Genomic DNA, 20,237 nt, shown 5'->3' with positions numbered 1-20,237 from the left:
AATTCTACACCTGAAACCAATATTACCATATATGTTAATTTCTAACTAGAATTTAAATAAAGACTTGAAATAAAAAACAAAAATTTAAAAATAAAAACTGTGCAAATGTATATCAGGCTATATGGATATATGCATAAATACATGTATGAATCACAAAAATATTCTTGTCAAAAATGATACTATGAGCTACAATTCAAATTTCATTTAAGAAAAAAGAAAATCCACGTATAACTTTTGACTCTTCAAAAACTTAACTACTACTAAGCCTCCTGTTGACTGGAAGCTTTACCAACAACAAATAGTTGATTAACACATATTGTGTATGTTATATGTATTCTATACTGTATTCTTACAATAAAGCTAGAAAAAATAAAATGTTAAGAAAATCTTAAGAGAAAATACTGTACTGTACCAAAAAAACTGCATATAAGTAAACCCATGCAGTTCAAACCCATGTTGTTCAATGGTAAACTATACTTGTTACTTGGTTTTTGTTTCAAACATCATTGTTCTTTATCATTAATATAGCCATGACTTAATTACCAACCTCTCTCTCTACACACACACACATACACACACACACACACACACACACACACACACACACACACACACGTCTTGTGACTCATTTCTGAAAACTGTAATTCTAAACTTGGTATGAGCTCTGCAAGGTTTCTTTTAATAGTATAAAATTAAAAACAGCCATCTGGGATTATTCTGGTGGTAAAAAGAAAATCATCAAACAAATAAAAATGCAAACATTGTGACAAAGTACATAATTAACAATAGATAAATGTGTTTCTGCATAGTATCTTCCCTCTTTAAAAATATATATGATGCTATATATATGCTACATGCTACACCATGATATATGCTACAAGGTAAGATAATACAACAATATAAGTGTTACTAATGTCTGTACAACTTTAATAATATTTATAGTTATTATTATTAAAAGATAGCTGATAAGAGACCACAGGAGTCATACCTACTGGAGGGCTTAAAATTCCTTGTTTAGTGTAAGTTATCCAGGGTAGAGGATGGATTTTGACTGCAGAATCTTTGTTATAAGTCCAAAATAAGAATTACACTTTAAATGTTCAAATGTAAAATAAAATACAAGAAAGTGGGAAGCACACAGAATGCTTTCTGGATGTAAAAAACAGTTACAGCATTAAATGTTAAATTCCAGCCAAAAAACACTGAAAATATTAATTAGCAGCTAACATTATTTGAGTACATATATACTAAACATAACTTGTGGATACTCTTATTGAGTCCTAAATTCCTCAAGGTACAAGGTATGATTATCAGAATATATAAAATTCTTAGGGAAAACTTTTACTTCTGAGCAGCCTAAAAAAGAAAACTAAAAGGAAATTCCACCTTCTTTTTTTTTTTTAATTTTTTTTTTTTTAACATTTATTTATTTTTGAGACAGAGAGAGACAGAGCATGAACGAGGGAGGGTCAGAGAGAGAGGGAGACACAGAATCTGAAACAGGCTCCAGGCTCTGAGCAGTCAGCACAGAGCCAGACGCGGGGCTCGAACTCACATACCATGAGATCGTGACCCGAGCCGAAGTCGGACGCTTAACCGACTGAGCCACCCAGGTGCCCCGGAAATTCCACCTTCTTAACTACACATAGTGCAATTAAAACTGACTCATCCTAATACTATAGCACTTGAAAAGTTGGATCATCATTAGTAATCTTTATGAGCATCTTATATTGGGAAGACAGAAATAAGGACAACAAGCAAGAGTTCACATACGAGAACAGCATGAAATAAGGCCGAAAATGTAGACTAGAACAAAAATACAAAGTACCCAAGAAATGTAGGCAATCCTGTAGGCAACAGATAGTCAGCCATGAAGGCAATGGAATAGGTTCACTTGATATTGAGGTAAAAAAAAAAAAAAAAAAAAAAGTGAATCTGAGAAGCAAAAGGCCAAACATTAAGATCTCCTAAGAGTCTAAACATCCAACCAAGAAGAATAGAAATTATGAATGAAGATGTGTGGACTTAGGAAGATAGAAAAGATTGTCAACTCACCTCCTATAACCTCTAATTTGACTAATGGGATTCAAAGAAAGATACCATAGGATTTGATAGCTGATTACATTTAATGGAAGGAAATTAGAGTTAGGAAAAAAATAATAGTTTTTAATATTTGAGATTTGAGTTGGAAAGACCAGGAGAATAACAGAACCACTGTAAACAGACACAAAATAAAATACTTTGAAATCACTCAAGCAATATAAAACCTCAAAATATTCCCTAAATTGAACCTGAACCAACACCGAACAAGAAGTCCAATTGTCTGGTGCCCCTGGTTATACATTTCCTGCCTGCTTTATGTAACTCTTTCCCCAACTTTTCATATCTACATTCCACCACAATGTGCCCTGTCACTTTACGCCCAGGTTTCCTTATAAAAGAAGTATTAGTTTTCAAGCCTTTTGATACTGCATTCCTTCAGTTTTGTGGCACTCTAAAACCTCAACTCCGCTCACTCAAGACTACAAGACAAACATATCAATTATATCTAGACGGTTACTGGGTGAGAGCAATACTACATATTGTTATGTGTTTGATATTGAAGAGCATACATAGACTCATGGGTGATCAGTGACATTATGACGTACAGCCACCCATATCAGAAATCACCAAAGCATTTTAATCTAAACTAGCTTTATACAATGGCAAAACAAACAAACAAACAAACAAACCCTAATCAAATGAAATTACCAACATTTCTTTAGGTCAAGTGTGTTCCTAAGTTTTAAAGATTTATTTTACACTCAAGCATTTTTATTTTAAATGTATTTACCTATGGGGGTGCCTAGTGGCTCAGTGAGTTAAACATCTGACTCTTGATTTTGGCTCAGTTCATGATCTCTGGGTTGTGAGATCAAGCCCCTCATTGGACTCGGTGTTGAATGTGGAACCTGCTTAGGATTCTCTCTGCCCCTCCCCTAATCATGCTCGCTTGCTCTCTCTCTCTCTCAAAAAAAAAAAAGGGAGGGGTAATTATCTATGTTTCTTCTCACTCATAAAGTATTTGAAGTCTCTTACAAGATGCAGCAAAAACAAGGTAAAAATTATATGAGGAAACTGGAGACGAAGAGAATACAAAGATGAGGTGAGGAAGAAAAAATAAAGATAAAGATTAAAAATAAAAATATACGTCATAAAATCCAGTCCACCTTGCCACAGGAGGGCTGCAAGTTTGGTTCTGAGCTTCTTTAGCAATTAAAAAAAATGTAGAAACACAAACTCAAAGTTTGGAAAAGAGACATCAATTCCTCAGACTGAGACCTGAAAGAACTATTTTCCCCAAGGTGTTTACAGAGAGGATACTATGACAAAAAGTCCTCAACAACTGTTTCAAAGACACATGGTTAATTTCAAACATTTATTTTATAATACCCCTCAGTATAGGCCAACGGTTGAAACTTCAAGCAGAAGTCAGAAAATGAGGAAGTAAAATGTTATGTAACTGCCCAATGTTTTACATTACACAAAAAATAATATACATAATGTTTAATAAACAATTATTATGCCCCCAAAATAAATAATGCTTTGCTGGAATTTTCTTTTTTTTTTTTTTTTATTTTTTTTATTTTATTTATTTTGAGAGAGAGAGCACACAGCAGAGGAGGGGCAGAGAGACAGGGAGAGAGAGAATCCCACATCAGTGCAGAGCCTGACACGGGGCTCAATCTCATGAACCAGGAGATCATGACCTGAGCAGAAACTAAGAGTCAGACATTGAACTGACTGAGCCACCCAGGTGCCCCCAGCATTTTCTTATTTAAGCTTCATAACAATCTTATGAGGAAAGTGTTATTATTTTCTCTATTTTATAATTCAGAGAAATGAAGTTGAGATAAGATATGGAATTAGAAACTGTTCAAGGTCACACAGCTAGTAAATGGCAGGACTGGGATGAAAACTAGTTCTATGTGATCCCAAAACCCAACTTTTTGCATTTTACTTCCTAGAACATCATCCCCCATGAATGTATTAACATTAAAATTGATTCATAATGGGGATGGTTTTAGCCTAAAAACACATAAGGCAGATGACATGGCCATTCATATTTCATTAAAGCTTTCACAAGACATCTAATTTAAAGCAATGCAATATCTAATTTTATCTTTATCTATTGATAAATCGCCATCATGCACTTTTAGGCTACTAAATGTACTGACCTGTTCTATAGGATTATAAATAATGTTGTAAAGAGATAGAGGGGAAAAGATGATTTTGGAAGAGTGATCTCAAGCCTTATTCTAGTCATTACTGAGCAAGAGAAGGTTGTTTGTTATAGCCACTCCAAATTCATGACAATAAAACTCTATCCTTTACATTTACAAAATAGATAAAATATAAACAAACATCTTGTTGGATGAAAGGGTACATTTCTCAGCCTTTCTGGAATAAGGTTCCTGGTCTTATTCCTCTCCTGCTTAGCAGAAAAAGAATGAAAGATGACTGGAAAGTTTGGGGGAAGACATTAGGCCATTTGGCCCAGCCCCTTCTGGATTTTCTCTTTTACCTGATCTGCCTCTGCAGGGGAAGTCTGCAGTGGTGCTGGCTGCCCAAGAGCAGTGAGCAAGTCAGCTGCAAATCTACAGACATGTCATCCAGTCTGTCCTGTAGTTCTCTGTCACTGGTTTCCGACTCAAGAAGAAGAAAAGGGTGGGCACCTGGGTAGCTCAGTAGGTTAAGCATCCAACTTTGGCTCAGGTCATGATCTCACAGTTCATGAGTTTGAGTCCCACACTGGGTGCTCTGCTTTCAGTGCGGAGCCTGCTTATGATTCTCTCTCTCTCTCTCTCTCTCTCTCTCTCTCTCTCTTCTCTGCCCCTCCCACGCTCATGCTCTTTCTCTCTCAAAAATAAACATTTTAAAAATTTTTTAAAAGAAGGGCGCCTGGGTGGCTCAGTTGGTTAAGCGGCCGACTTTGGCTCAGGTCATGATCTTGCGGTCTGTGAGTTCGAGCCCCGCGTCAGGCTCTGTGCTGACAGCTCAGAGCCTGGAGCCTGTTTCAGATTCTGTGTCTCCCTCTCTCTGACCCTCCCCCGTTCATGCTCTGTCTCTCTCTGTCTCAAAAATAAATAAACGTTAAAAAAAAAAAATTAAAAAAAAATTTTTTTAAAAGAAGAAAAGAGGGTTTTATCTATTGAACTCTAACAACAATGAGCATTTTAAAACTGGTTTCCAAGGAATCCTACCTACTAGAACTGAGAATTTATGGAAAGTGGCAGCCCTATTTGAATTAGGAAGACTGATCTTTCCTGCCTGAACAAAAGCTATATGTTTGTTTTATCTGGTTGATCAAGAGAAGTAGGGTAGAACAAAAGACAAATTCTGCCAAAGGCCTAGAGGAAAATTATTAGAAGAGAGATGCAGAGAAAGATGGAATAAATTCCTACGTATTTTGTTCCATCGTGGGTGATGCCATCATAGCTCTGAGAACTAATGAAATATGTGAAGCAGACATGAGAACCCATGTATCTTCTGCTAGCCCAGATATTGAAGAGATTTTAAATAATGTAAAACAATGCCACTCTTTTTATTTTTTCTAAGAAAAAAAATCTTAACATGCAATGAGTATATATTTTTAATGAATTAAAAATATTTTAGAATTTTCTCAGTTTTATTTTTGGTAAATAGCAATATACATATATGTATGTATATATATGTAATATATATATCACATATATACACACACATACATGTAATATATATATTACACACACATATACATGTAATATATACATATATATCATATATAGATCATATATAGATATCATATATAGATATCATATATATAGCATATATATGATATATATCATCCATATAAGCAAAAGCTCTTTGAGGTCAATAACTTTTAAGAATGTCAAAGAATCCTAAAACCAAAATGTATGAGAACCATTGACCTAAATCATAGTTTAATTTCTTTAACCTTTAACACCCATCTCTCCTATAGCTAGGAGATGCTTATTAGAAATGCTTTCAAAGTTTCAATTGTTTTCCTAAATCCATACAAAGTTATAACAACATCCTAGTTCTCTTTCATCTCTACAATCTATTTTTCCAGCCTCAATTCCCATTACTCCTTTTTACATTTATCATACTTTTTTTTTTTTTTTTAAGATTTATTTCGTTTTGAGAGAGAGAGAGAGAGAGAGAGAGAAAGAGAGAGAGTGCAAGCTGGGGAGGGGCTAAAGGGCAGAAAGAGAGAGAATCTCAAGCAGGCTCCACACTCAGCATAGAGTCTGACAAGGGCTAGATCCCACAACCCTGGGATCATGACCTGAGCCAAAATCAAGAGTTGGACACTCAACCAAATGAGCCACCCAGGCACCTCTCCATTTATAATACATTGTAATTCACTCAAGAATTTCCTGCCTCTTGGAATGCCCTGTTTCCCCGATCCTCCCATATCTGCATAAATTCCATAATGCCTTTTACATAGTTACCCTGTATCTATCCCCTATACAACTTCCTTAGCACACCTGACCTATAATCCCATTCTGGGGTCAATTCATTTTTCCTATGTAGCCACTTGTATTCAAAAATCTTTTATCCTACTCGCTTTTTTCCTACTCTCTCTTTAGCAGATGTATCCATTCCATCTTACCAATGATTCTTAGTTGCAGATGGAATCTATCATCAACCAATTAACTTGTTCTTTATCTATTCATGAAATATAGTTAAAACATATGTCCCAATTCTCCTAAAAGACTAAATGTTTATCTTTCACCATCCTTCACATTTCCAAACAATTCACTTGCCTGTATATTTATCCAAATGAACTAAGAATACTCAGAAAAATATCTCAATGTGACCTAGAGCACATATGCCAAAAAGTATTTAACAATGTAAAATTCCATTAATCTAGAATGACTGAAAAGGTCTATCTTAGTTAACATAAAATATTAATTATAAATCACATATATATAAGGAAGTATGCTATAAAATGCCATTTTTTATAACACAAATAGTAACACAAAAACTATACTGAATATCACTTAATACTTCTTTCATGATTCAGAAAGCAAAGACATGTTAGATCTTGTAATATTATTAGGTTATCACGTGAACATCAAGATAGAGAATCAAAACGTCTTTAAGGGCACACTGTCTTATACTTCCTTTTACATGCCCTATTGCAATTGGCAGAGACCTGGGTACATAAGAGAGTCATAAATACTTGCTGAATTTCATACCATCATTTTGTCAATTAACCTCTCAAAAATGAAATGCACAATATATCCCCCCCAAACAACAGAAGGAAATCCAACTTTATTTGTTTAAACTTTCCACTGATTTCAATCTTAGGTCAAAGGAGAATTACTATAAATGCTTTTTTGATGAGCCATTTTCATCATTTGAGATGAAAGAGTCAATCTAAAATGATGGCAATATAACTAATTATTTGGCTTTTATCTGTCAAGGATTAGAGAATATGGGAAAAGAACTATCAGGTTCAGTCCAGAATATTTTAAGTGAATGTTAGGAGCCTAAATATCTTGGCTGGAGCAAAAGCTGCTGTGAAGAGCTATGAATGTGTATTTCAGTGCTATGACCTGTGAGATCAGACAGGCAAGTTTGCAAAAATCCAATGGCAGCAAGGAGAAAATATACCAAAGTACACAAATAGGAGAATATAAAGTAACTGAATCATACCACTGTGTACCAAACCAATTGCTTTATAGAACAAAGTTTTGGAAAATAGAAGCCAAGATTAAAATTTTCAACAGAGAACTAGAAATCATAAAAAGTGACATAGTGGACCTGGAAAAACTAGCCAAATAGAAATGTCAGGACCAAAAAGTAAAATAACCAAAATTAAAGATCCATCAATGGACCAGTTTAAAGTAACATATCAGATAAAGCTAAGGAGGGCATCAGCAAAGGAGAAATTATTCAGAATACAGCACAAGAAATAAGAGAATGAAAAATGCAGGGCGCCTGGGTGGCACAGTCGGTTAAGCGTCCGACTTCAGCCAGGTCACGATCTCGCGGTCCGTGAGTTTGAGCCCCGCGTCAGGCTCTAGGCTGATGGCTCGGAGCCTGGAGCCTGTTTCAGATTCTGTGTCTCCCTCTCTCTCTGCCCCTCCCCCGTTCATGCTCTGTCTCTCTCTGTCCCAAAAATAAATTTAAAATGTTGAAAAAAAAAAAAAAAAGAGAATGAAAAATGCAGAAGAAAAAAGATATAAAGTTTATAGTAAGAAGGTATATTTTGCATTTAATTAGAGTCCGAGATTTAGAGGAGAGAAAGGGCAGAAGTAATATTTGAAGAGATAATAAGAATTTCCCCTTAACTGATGAATTATTACTCTACATATTTAACAAGCTCAGTGAATTCCAAAGCAAACTAAATAAAAAGAAATCCAAATCTAAATACAAAGTAAGGGCAAAAAACCAGAGAGAACATTTTTGTGAGCAGCCAGTGAAAAAAATACAAATTACAAAGAAGTAACAATTAGAATCAGACTTCTCTACTGCAATACACAAAAATACAAGTCCTGAGTAAACTGTTTTTATTCCAACAAAGCAAGGTTGGTTTAACATTTGAAAAGCCAATATAATTTACCACCTAACAGAATAAAAGAAAAATCATATGATTATTTCAAAAGATACAGGTAAAATCAGAATACCTCTTCGTGATTAAAAAAAAGAAACTCATAAGCTAGAAGGAACAGAGGGGCTAATATAGTTTATCTCCCCAAAACCTATATGATCATACTTAATAATGAAAGCTTTCCCTTTGCAAAAAGGAATCAAAGGATGGCTGTTATCACTGTTTCCATTATCTTGGTAGTGTCAGCCAGTTCAGCAGCACATAGATGATATCAAAGGTACAATGATTAGAAAGGAAGAAACAAAAATCATCATTATTAATGTGATATGATTGATTTTTGTTATCAAAAACACAAAATTTAAGATCTTTACAGGTAAATCTCTGGTTTTCCCATATTTACTTCCTTACATTTGCTATCTCTTTTATAATAGCAACAAAAAAAATTAAGTGCTTAGAAATAAATCTAATAAAAGAGGAGGAAGACTTCTACATAGAAGACAATTATTGAGAGAAATCAAAACAAAAATAAATGGAGAAACATAACACATTCATGGATTAGAAGACTCAATATCGTAAAGAGGTCAATTATCTCTGCTTTTGTCAGACTCATTACAACCACAATCAAAATCCAAACAGGTCTGTGGCTGTACAGAGAGTAACTAGAGGCAATATGACCAGCTAAATCTAAAATTTATATGGAAGTGTCAAAATTCAGGAATAGCTAAGATACAAAGCCTTGGAAAGACAGAATGGTTTTAGAGAAGGGATAGATAAACAGAAAAAAATAGTAAGTTTATTATTTAGAACAAAAAAAGCAGGCTGAGAACCAGATCCACACACACATGGTCAGTGGTTTCTCACAAGGTAGCAGAACAACATGGAGAAAAAACGGTATTTTCGATGCATAGTACTTGGACAACTGGCTATCCACATGGAAAGAAATAATACTCGATTCCTATTGTACATGATGCCCACATATCACATTTGAGAAAAGAAAAATAATGAAGGTTTTAGAAGATAATATGGGAAAATACCTTTATGACTCAGAACATAAAAAACTAAGTACACTAAAATTATAAACTGTGAACAGGCAAATCCACAGAAGGGAAAAGATATTTGTAACATATATAACCAATAAGTGGCTCATATACTGAAATACAGAGAGCATATATATATATGTATATATATATATACATATATATATGCTTATATATTTATATATATATAAAATCATATATTCATATTATATATATGTATAATATATATAATATAAACAATGAAAATCAACAAACCACAGCTGTATGCGTTAATATGAATGTCATAAACATCACGTTGACTAAGGAAAGCCAGACACAAAACAATACACATTGCATGATTTGTTTTAAATCAGTTTAAAAGAAAAAAGCAATATTGTATATGACTTGAGGTGCTGTCACCCTACAGGGGTACCTGGAAGGGGAGGATTTTCAGAGCAGAACCAGTGATGTTCTATTTCTTGACCTGAGTAGTGGTTACACAGGTCTGTATAACTTTATTGAGCTATTCTCTTATGTTTTATGTACTTTTATGTATGTCCTATTTCATATGAAAATGGTGTAAGGAAATTAAACTAAAAAGCTTACCCCGAGACTAGCATCTGCCCATTATGAGAAAAAGCACAAGCCAGAACAGGAGCACAGTGCCCACTCAGTGTACTTTTATATTTTAATTCAAAACCTGCAAATAACAAGGTGAGAAAAATTAGCAAGCTGACTGTGCTTAGAATTTATCTTTAAGTCAAAACTATTTCACTTATTCATTTTAATAAAAAAATTAAAAATAATTAAATAATAAATAATGAATTAAATAAATATTAAATAATAAACTTAATAAATCTTTAAGTGCCTAAACAATACAAAAATGAAAAAAACTCCCCCTGCAACTCAGGTACTGGAATGCAGTGTGATTAAGTGGTTTCAGAAGTTCAGTAATGGATAAAGTAAATGGTGCACTCAGCAAAGGTGCAGAGGATTGTAATGATCAAATGCTTTAAAAATTTTTAATGTTGGGGCGCCTGGGTGGCTCAGTCGGTTAAGCGTCTGACTTCAGCTCAGGTCACGATCTCACACTCCGTGAGTTCGAGCCCCGCGTCGGGCTCTGGGCCAATGGCTCAGAGCCTGGAGCCTGCTTCCGATTCTATGTCTCCCTCTCTCTGCTCCTCACCCGTTCATGCTCTCTCTCTGTCTCAAAAATAAATAAACGTTAAAAAAAAAAAATTAAAAAAAAAATTTTAATGTTAAACTCTATAAAATACATAAAAATATGAAATTGTAAACTAATATAAAATTTTAAAATACAGTATAAGACAATCTTGGCATCTAATTTTAAAAAATATAAAAAATATACATATTGGGGTTCCTGGCTGGCTCAGTCAGTGGAGAATGTAACTCTTGATCTTGGGGTCATGAGTTTGAGCCCCATGCTGGGCATGGAGCCTACTTATAAAGTATATATATGTTAAAAAAAAAAAATACATACACACATACATATGTATATATACACACACACAATTGCCCAAATGCCTAAAAAGGAATCAAATTGCTCAAATGCCTAAACAAAGATCAGTTTTCAAAATATGATATTAAAAAAATATTTTCTCATTCCACAAATAAAAATAATCAATGGTAATTTATCCATCTTATAATTCTAATATATAATACTCCTACAAAGTATGGGAACACTAAATCCTTTTCATACCTTCTATAATTACTGAAAAGGAATAGCACAACTATTTTAAAGGTAAACCCAGGGAATTCAATACATTTTAGTGACAAGCTATAAAAATTATTAGGAAGTTGACCTGAGATAAGGAAATAAGTGAAATCTATTAATTTTCTCAGACCCAATGAAAACTTTTTTGAAGTGTTAATGGCTCTTATAACAAGCATTTAATTAAACAAAAAGTCATTAGAGCAGGTAAAAGTTTCAACAAGTAGGAAAAAATATTTGCAGTTTGTTATTTAACTGAAGCTTATTAGGTAACAAATAATCAAATAAGAACATTTTTAGGCATCTGAAGCAAGATGGCCAAATGACCATATAATTTCAGAGTCCTCATTGAAATGATAGTGGAAGAATTAATAAAGATATAAAATCACATCAATGAAGAGAATAGAAAGAGAGGTATCAACAATCCAAAATTCAAACCAATTTTGAAAAGTCAGAAAGCAAATTAACTAATGAGGAGGAAAAAGTAACAGCCCAGAGTGCAAAAGGAGGGGCTATGTCCAAGAATACCCCAAAAGACTTAGGACTATCAAAAGCTAATGAAAAGCAAAGTCAGAATGACACAGACATCGACCTGAAAACAAAAAAGTTAGTGAAAAGCCTGTTTATGAAACAGTGTCTACCTTTAATTCCTCCCTGGTCCCACCCATAGCATACTGAACGAAAGCCTGATACTGCTTTCTGAGCAAAATGTTTCTAGGGAAAATAACAGCTTTCTGGGGAGCTCCCTGGCAGCTCCAGGGCAATTCCCTAAGCCCCTAAATCCTCCTCAGTAAGGGCCAACAACCCACCCCTTTAATCGAAAGGGAAGCCAGCAACAACAAACCACTGTGTGCATAGACCCTCTAAATATCTTATTTTTGCCTAGTTATTAAATGTAAATGGAAAACAAGGATCACCAGACATTTGAAGAAGGTAACCATATGAAAGAGAAAGATCAGAGTAAACAAACAAAAGGCCCAAGAGCAAACAAAGATAATCAGGAAACCGAAGGGAACAACAAAACAAAAAGCCTCTAATTAATACCCTGAGAGTTTTAAGATGATCTTGCATTCATAAAATAAAAACAGTAAGAGAAAGAAACAGAAAATAATATGAGCTAATAGAAATTGAAAATATGATGGAATAAAAAATTCCATAGGGAATGAAATTAGGAGGTCCAACGTTCTATTGATGAGAGTTATTAAAAGAGAGGACATGGGGAAGAAATTATTAAAGAAATAACTTAAAGGAACACTTTTTCAAAACTGAATAATGTAAGTTTCTTGACTGAAGGGTCACCTGAAGGAATAGTGCAATACAGGGAGGAACGACCTCCCACACACTATCAAATAACAATCCCTACAGTGAATACATTTAAAATATAGTGGTATAACAATATTTACAGAAACTGTGAAAACCACCAAGAATTGCAAACAGATAAAGCGCAAAGTGGTTACCTCTGGTCAGCAGAAATGTGTGTGGTGATGGTGTTGAGGTCATCATCAGTGATGAGCATCCAATTTTTAAATCATGTATATGCAATTTCTCTGATTAAAATTTATTAAAGCATATTTTTATAATCACTTCTAGATATCCAGAATTCCTTAAGTAAAAAGAATCATTCATATAGAAATTCTATCTTGACTACAAATAATTTTAGAGAACTACTAATTAATACATACCTAAGATATGGGTAAAAGAAACAACCCAAATTTTGATCTGGCAATCCTGACCACATGATGCCAATCGAAAATACTGAAGACCTTGCTCTCCATCTAAAAACGTAAAATTTGTTAAAAATAAATACACAAGAATTGATCAAACATTTAAACCAAAAAATTTTCAACTTCCTATATCGAGATGTTAATTCTATTCATTTAAACCATATTCACAAGAGATATTAACTTTAACCAACATTTCATTCTATTGGTATAAGAATTTATTTTCAACAAGATTAGGACTCTAACCCCTGAAGTTGCTTCAACAAAATACCTTTTTTTATTTACCTTCCATTAAGGTAACTCAAGGTTCCATGGGCCAATATTGAGCCACTAAGCCTAGAGAATTTTCCAGCCCAATTTTAGAGTCTATGAGCTAGCACTGATGGGAAAAATTAGGAAGAAAAGTTATGAGTGTTAAATGTTTAATTATTTCCAACTTAACTTTTTTTTAAAGAACATACCCATTTCTTTTTTTTTTTTTTAATTTTTTTTTTTTTAACATTTATTCATTTTTGAGAGATGGAGGGAGACAGAGTGTGAGTAGGGGAGGGACAGAATCCAAAGCAGGCTCCAGGCTCTGAGCAGTCAGCACAGAACCCGATGCAGGGCTCGAACTCACGAACCCTGAGATCATGACCGGAGCTGAAGTCGGATACCTAACTGACTGAGCCACCCAGGCACCCCAAGAACATACCCATTTCTTAAAAGCTTAGTCTAGAATTCACATGAAATAATGAGATTTTTTCCCCGCATTTGATTTAATCAAGACAAATGCTGGAATTATATGAATCCAAAATAACATTAACTCGGTCTATTTTATTTGGTGGAAATTATACAAATTAGGGAAAGTAATCAGTAAATTTGGTGTCATAAAAAAATCCATTAGTTTTTAATATTTAGTGAGATAATTTCAGTGTATAATTACATACACACTAGGTAAGCTCCTAAATACCTGTTGGTAATGTAAATATTGAAATCAACTCAATTTTACATAAGTTCCACCCAACATCATCACACATGTAGCTTCATCAAAGGAAGTTTGGGCACGGATATGTATTAAGATACAATTAAATGGGTAAGCACAGGGGAGGTTCATCTGAAGTGATTTTTACCTGAAATCTAAAGGATATCTAAGAGTAACCAGGTGAAGGGTTCACATGTAAAACTCTTGGAAAAATCTTACAAACATTCAAGGAATGAAAGGAGGCCAGTGTGGCAAGAGAATGCATGAGGCCAAGTGTGCTTTAAGAGGCAGGGAAACAGAGTGTGTCAGGCTTTATGTTTTGGATTTGGCATTTTCTCTTACCTTAAACTTATTTTAACCATTCACTGATAGGTTTGAAATAGGGAAGTGCCAAAATGATCCTACCCACCTCCTGGCCCTGGGCTGTGCAATAAAGGTAGTCACTAGCCACATGTGGCTACTGAATGCCTAAAATGTGGCTAGTATAAATTGAAATGTGACATAATACACACACCAGATTTCAAAAACCTAGCACCAAAAAGTAGTAAAATATCTTATTGTTACTATCGATTACTGAAATATTTAATATATATTGAGTACAATTAAAATATATCATTAAAATTAATGTCACCTACTACTAAAAAATTTTAAATTTACAAACGTAGCTCCCGTTATACTGCTAATAGGACAGCACTGGTGGTGTAACAAGACTGGAAGCAACAAAGGCAGAACTCCCATCCTAACACAGGGGATGAAACAGAAGAAGAAAGCTTCCCAACTCACTGCTATCTATTTAAAACCAAGAGTCTATCTATATTCAGGAGTCTGTACTTCTTCTAAAAGCTAATTGTGTTGTCAAACATGTCATAAATTTAGCTTTTGCTTCAAAGATTAAATTAGTAAACTTTTGAAAATTTAGCTTCTGTTTCCAATTTTTTTTTTAACTTCACATTTCTCTTTGAATATTAACATACTGTATTTTAAAATAGGGTCAAGTCCTCTAAATTACCATATCCAAGGAATCCAGATGTACTGTACAAAGCTGAGTCATCCCCAACATATGTTCAAGAACCTGATTTCCCCTATCATGTTCTTTGTGATTTCATTTTGATCAAGAGAAAGGAGAATGATTTCCTTAAAAGGAATGAATTAAAGAGGCTTCTCATTTTACTAAAGGTGAAATGAAAATGAATAAAGAACCAGAAGTCATATACAAATTACAAATAGGAACCACTAGTGCTTAAAAGAGTAAAATAACTAACCAGAAACTGGCTGTGAAGAAAAATCACAGCAGGTAATTCCAAGATCATGTGCTTTTTCACTATGCAAACACCTCATTTTATCATCCCACACTGTTAAATCTCCACACGAGGAGCCAGTGACAAAGAGGTTTCCATCAGGAGAAAATGCACAGGCCACCAAGGAGCCATCCTTAACACTACCGCACCTGAAATAAAAGCAAAAAAATAAATAAAAAGAAGAAGAAGGGGAAGGTTTTCATTTCAGAGTATCTTTTACCTTATATTGCAATTTCTAACAACAGCTTGATATAGTAAAAACAGGAAAAATGGCTATCTGAGAACTAGAAAGGGCAGATGTCTATATAAATAAAAAATCATACACTTAAAAAAAAGAGGCTCTAAATGTTATCTTAACTAACATATTCAAGCCTAAGCTATACAGATCTAAACCAAAGTCCATGTATCTTCGTATTTTTCCAAATGGCAGGTCTGTATGAACAGGTTAAAATCTACAAAACTTAAAAAAAGCTCTGACAACCACCACTATCAACCACGGCCACATAATTCTTAAAAACCTATTCTTATTGAAAAACATGTTATTAGGGTCAAAAGTACTTTCAACTTTAGTATTAAAAGAAGCAACAGTGAAATCTTTTATTTTCAAGTATGAATTCTTTATGAAAAGAAAATTATCTTGGGAAGAAAAAGAAGCACTGTGCTGACAATATTATTTTCTCAATTAGGAAAAAAACTGGTAAAAGCCCAACAATTAGTGCAGTGTCCCATCCAGCACTTAAATCTGTAGTGTATCATTTTACAACATACATTAGGGTCGTAATGCCAGAGGGCCTGAAGTCGTCATCTGATAAGTGAAAAGGAAAATTCCTTAGTTGACCTCTATATTTCACGCATGTAAAGATGTCTGTATGGAAACCAATTTGACAATAAATTTCATATATTGAAAAAATAAATAAAAAAATAAAAAATAAAAAAAGATGTCATTTCTCCTGCGCATTCTCTTTAAACTATTCATTAACACTGTTTAAAACACATGACCTTGTTCAATCAAAAGACCTAAATCTAATGAGCAACAGTTGTTTACCAGCTGGCATGTGCTCTGAATGATGCTGGGGGGCAGGGAGGAGAAAGTATACTGGGCTATTTTACTTGGTAATATTGAAAAGTTTATGGGTGGCTCAGTCGGGTAAACATCTGTGTGACTTGATTTTGGCTCTGTGCTGACAGCATGGAGTCTGCTTGGCATTCTGTCTGTCTGTCTCTCTCTCTGCTCCTCCCTAGCTAGTGCATGCAAGCTCTCTCCCTCTCTCTGTCAAGATAAATGTTTTTTAAAAAGAAAGAAAAAAATACTCAAAGGGTAAACTTTTTGTTATCTGTATTTCACCACAATGTACATAAAAATACATAGCTTTCATGTTGGCAAGTTGCAACAGAACATTACCAGTGTAACATAATTGATGTATTTTTATCTAAAAGGAGTTTTCAGTTGTTTTTCGTTTGCTTGTTTTTTAAACGTAACACAACACTACACTAATCACAAGGTTCTTTTATCTGGGGTTGGGGTTGATTATTCACCCAGCAAGAATCCTAGTCAGGAAAATAGCTGTGTCTCTTTAGGTGAGACTTACCTACCATTGGTCTATTATTGAGAACACCTGGGTCATGAGTGACAAAAATAAAGCCTAAAATTACTGAACCTTATTCAAAACACCATTTTCTTCGTCTAGCTCTTAAAGTCAAAATCCATAAAAGTCTAACAGATTACTCCTTATTTTACAAGAGAAAGATTGGAAATATAAAACTCTCAGAGCCAAGCAGATCTATAAGAACCACTCAAACATGTTTTTATGTCCTTCAGAAATCAAGTCAAAATGTTATTCCTTGTGGTGTCTGAAAATTATCTGCTTCTTCAAGTCATCAAAATATTCTGCTTTCTATTTTTATTTTTTTGGTAGACTTGTTAATAGGATTTAAATATTCATACCTATACAACTTGTACGACTGAGCATTGTAATATTTTAATTTAAATATTAAAGCAGAAAGGATTTAAACGTTCATACCTATATAACTTGTATGACTGAGCATTCCACAAAACAACCGTTCCATCAGCTGCTCCTGACACCAAACAAGTGGAGTCTGGGGAAAACTGGCAAACCCTCACGGGGCTACCACTGGGCTGTTCCATCACTGCCAAAGGCTCTCCATTTTGAGTATTCCATAGGACAGTGGTACCATCTGTTGAACAGGAAGCCAAAATGTGTCCTGAAGGGGAGAAACAGCAGCAGTGGACAGCATAGGTGTGAAGCTTCAATGGTGAGTGGGGCAGTTCAGTAAAGTCACTGAGGGAGTACAGGCGAATTGTTTTGTCCAAAGAGCAAGTGGCCAAGAGGGAAGAGGAGAATGCACAGCAGTTGACATCATCACCATGATCAGCTAATGTGTGGATTAGTTTCACCATGTTTCTTATTGGAAGTAAAATGTCCTGCAATTTTTAAATAAAGATTACTTCATCGTCGGAATCAAATAAATACAACTCAAGTCCACATAAAAGAGTCAAAATCAATTCAAGAGTTTTCTCAGAGATGGCTCCTACATTCATATTTTTACAGGACAAACTATTATACTTGAGATAAAAATAATTGGGAGAGAAAATGCCAATAAGACTATAAACTCTAATGATCACAGTCACAACCAGCACACCAATAAAGTTCCATAACTCTTGAAAAAGAACCTTGTTGTGTAACTTCAAACTGATTTGATACTGAACATCCAAAACCTTCAGTATGTATTTCACCTCTGAAGCCTTTCCCTTAACTAATTACTTCTCAAAGATGCCTCATTCCAGATTGGCTACTCTCAACTCAAAAAGATTTTCCATTCTTAAGAAACTGTTTTGGCTGCTCCTTGCAGAGGATGGGAGGCAAGGCTAAAGCTCTACCTTTAAGATGCATTAACTGCACAGTTCACTCATAAAAACTAACGGTTTCATTCAAAATTTCACTGGCAGTGTTGAAAGCTCTCGTGGTCCACCATCTTGCTTAATAAAGAATAAAATGATATCGAACACCTGAGGTGAAGAAACAATTTAATAACTCAAGGAAACCAAGAGAAGGAAACCAAAGAGAAAGAGTGGTAATAAGGACTTAGCCAGACTGCGCTTAAGAACAAATTTACAAATTTAGAATGAAATCCAAGCCCTTTGTCACTGCTTACAAAATGTTATATGATCTGGCTCTTGCCTGCTTCTCAGATCTCAAGTCCTGCCACTCCTCCTTTCCCTCATTTCCTTCCAGCCTCCCTGATCAAATGGATTTGGTCCTAGCTCTTCATAAAGTTGTTTTTCCATGTTGAAATTCTCTTCCCTTCGCTTTTGGGATCTTATTTCTCAATGTAAATTCCAAGGGAGTAGAGATCTTGTCCATCTTGCTCATTTCTATATCCATAGCACACAAAACAGTGTCAGGCACCTAACATGCTCAAATAAATATTTATTGCATATTTTTTTCCCAAATCCACTTGAGTTTTACCTTTAAGTATCATATATGAACACAATATAAAGTTATTAGAAATTTTAAAATAAATCTACCAATAGTACAAAAAAAAATCCAGCAGGGGAAAAAATAATGCAAAATGAAACAATAATCGGCGCTGAAATACTCTTAGACTGTAATTCATGATCCCTTGTTAAAATGTTACTTACAGAATTCTTTACAAACATATGGAGCATAGCTTTACCAATATTTATCATAGCCCAAACTTCAGCCTCTTTTTTCCAAACATAAACTTCAATAAAGTCTTAAAAAAAAAACAAACCCAAAAAAACAACAACAAAAAAAAGCAAACCACATTATGTCCTGATAGATTGTCACCTGTACTAGCGCACTGAAAACAAGCAAGATCAGGCGGTGATTTCTGGGAGAACTCCCAAATCCCAACTGTGCAGGTACACATAGGTAATCTTGCAAATAAACTTTGGCTTCCACACCCTTGTGGCACTCAGCTCCCTTTGCAGTTCCAGACCAAATAGCGACATTACCACTTGAAAGAACAGCCTGTTTGGAAAAGCTCTCTCAAGCCTACCGCTTCCTGCCTCCGGGTGTGGGCGTCTCCACTCAGGGCTCAGCTGTCACTCCAGAGGTTCCATCCCCGAGCCGGCCGGTGAACTCGCCAATGTCAACACACGCATCCCTATCTAATCCAAAGCAAACCGGGGATATGCCCCAAATCTCCCCAAATAAAGCCCGCGATTTACTCCCCCTGCACGTAGGGACCAAGAGTGTGCCCTAATCTGAGAGCCTGCCAGGCCTTAGCGGACTGAGCCACCCAGGAAGGAGGGCTGCCGGCTGACCGGCGGGGAGTCAGGCCTTCCGGGGCGCAAGGCGGCTTTCGACTCGGCCCAGCTGCGGCTTCCACGCAACGCCCGCAGGCCCCGCCCGGCTCCCGGCCCGGGTCGCACGGCCGCGCCCTGCTCCCGTCCAGGTGCTGGCTGGCCCCTGTCGCGCGTTAGGAACCAGATTCCGAGGACCAGAGGTTCAGACACCCCGAGTAGGGAGGCTTCGCCGGCTGACCCCAGCCATGCTCCCCCACCTGCCTCTGTCGCTGCTAAACCTGTCCACGGATGCGGCCACTTCCACCTGGAAGACCCAGGGCCTGCGGAATCCGCCCTCAGGTGCCCTCGGAGCGGCGCGGACCACGTGACATGCAGGTGAGGCGGGCGGGGCTGGCAAACGCGGAAATCCAAAGAGAATGGAAACGGGCCCCGCCCCCCCGGGCCCGCCCCTCGCCGCGGCGCATGCGTGCATTCCCTACCTTCGCTGCGGACGTCCCTTAACTTCTGGCGCCAGTTCCAGATGAGTTCAGTTTGGGGAAGATCCTTTATTTGCAGGGTTTTTTTTTTTCCCAGTTGAGGAAACTGAAGTCCCAAGGCCTAACGAGCGCCTGAA

The 20,237-nt window shown here is 35.8% G+C and overlaps 1 protein-coding gene across 3 annotated transcripts in view; it reads right to left on the bottom strand.

The window, feature by feature from the left end:
* WDSUB1 (WD repeat, sterile alpha motif and U-box domain containing 1) overlaps window positions 1-20,009 on the bottom strand; it is a 53,135-nt gene extending 33,126 nt beyond the window's left edge. Inside the window, exons 1-5 of one of the 3 annotated variants that reach the window (XM_049616126.1) lie at window positions 19,375-20,009; window positions 17,355-17,776; window positions 15,298-15,482; window positions 13,033-13,125; window positions 10,225-10,318 (exon numbers count right to left, since the gene is read on the bottom strand). In XM_049616126.1, the coding sequence (XP_049472083.1) occupies window positions 10,225-10,318; window positions 13,033-13,125; window positions 15,298-15,482; window positions 17,355-17,752 (770 nt within the window). In that variant the 5' untranslated portion in view covers window positions 17,753-17,776; window positions 19,375-20,009. Of the gene's footprint in view, window positions 1-10,224; window positions 10,319-13,032; window positions 13,126-15,297; window positions 15,483-17,354; window positions 17,777-19,374 lie in introns of those variants that run through there. The other 2 variants (XM_049616127.1, XM_049616128.1) reach the window with 2 other exon arrangements.
* Between the last annotated feature and the right edge of the window lie 228 nt (window positions 20,010-20,237).

This window comes from Panthera uncia (genome assembly GCF_023721935.1).
Source record: "Panthera uncia isolate 11264 chromosome C1 unlocalized genomic scaffold, Puncia_PCG_1.0 HiC_scaffold_3, whole genome shotgun sequence".
In the NCBI taxonomy this organism is placed as follows: Eukaryota; Metazoa; Chordata; class Mammalia; order Carnivora; family Felidae; genus Panthera; species Panthera uncia.
Note: the sequence above shows the minus strand (reverse complement) of the source record. Positions and strands in the feature narration are given on the sequence as shown.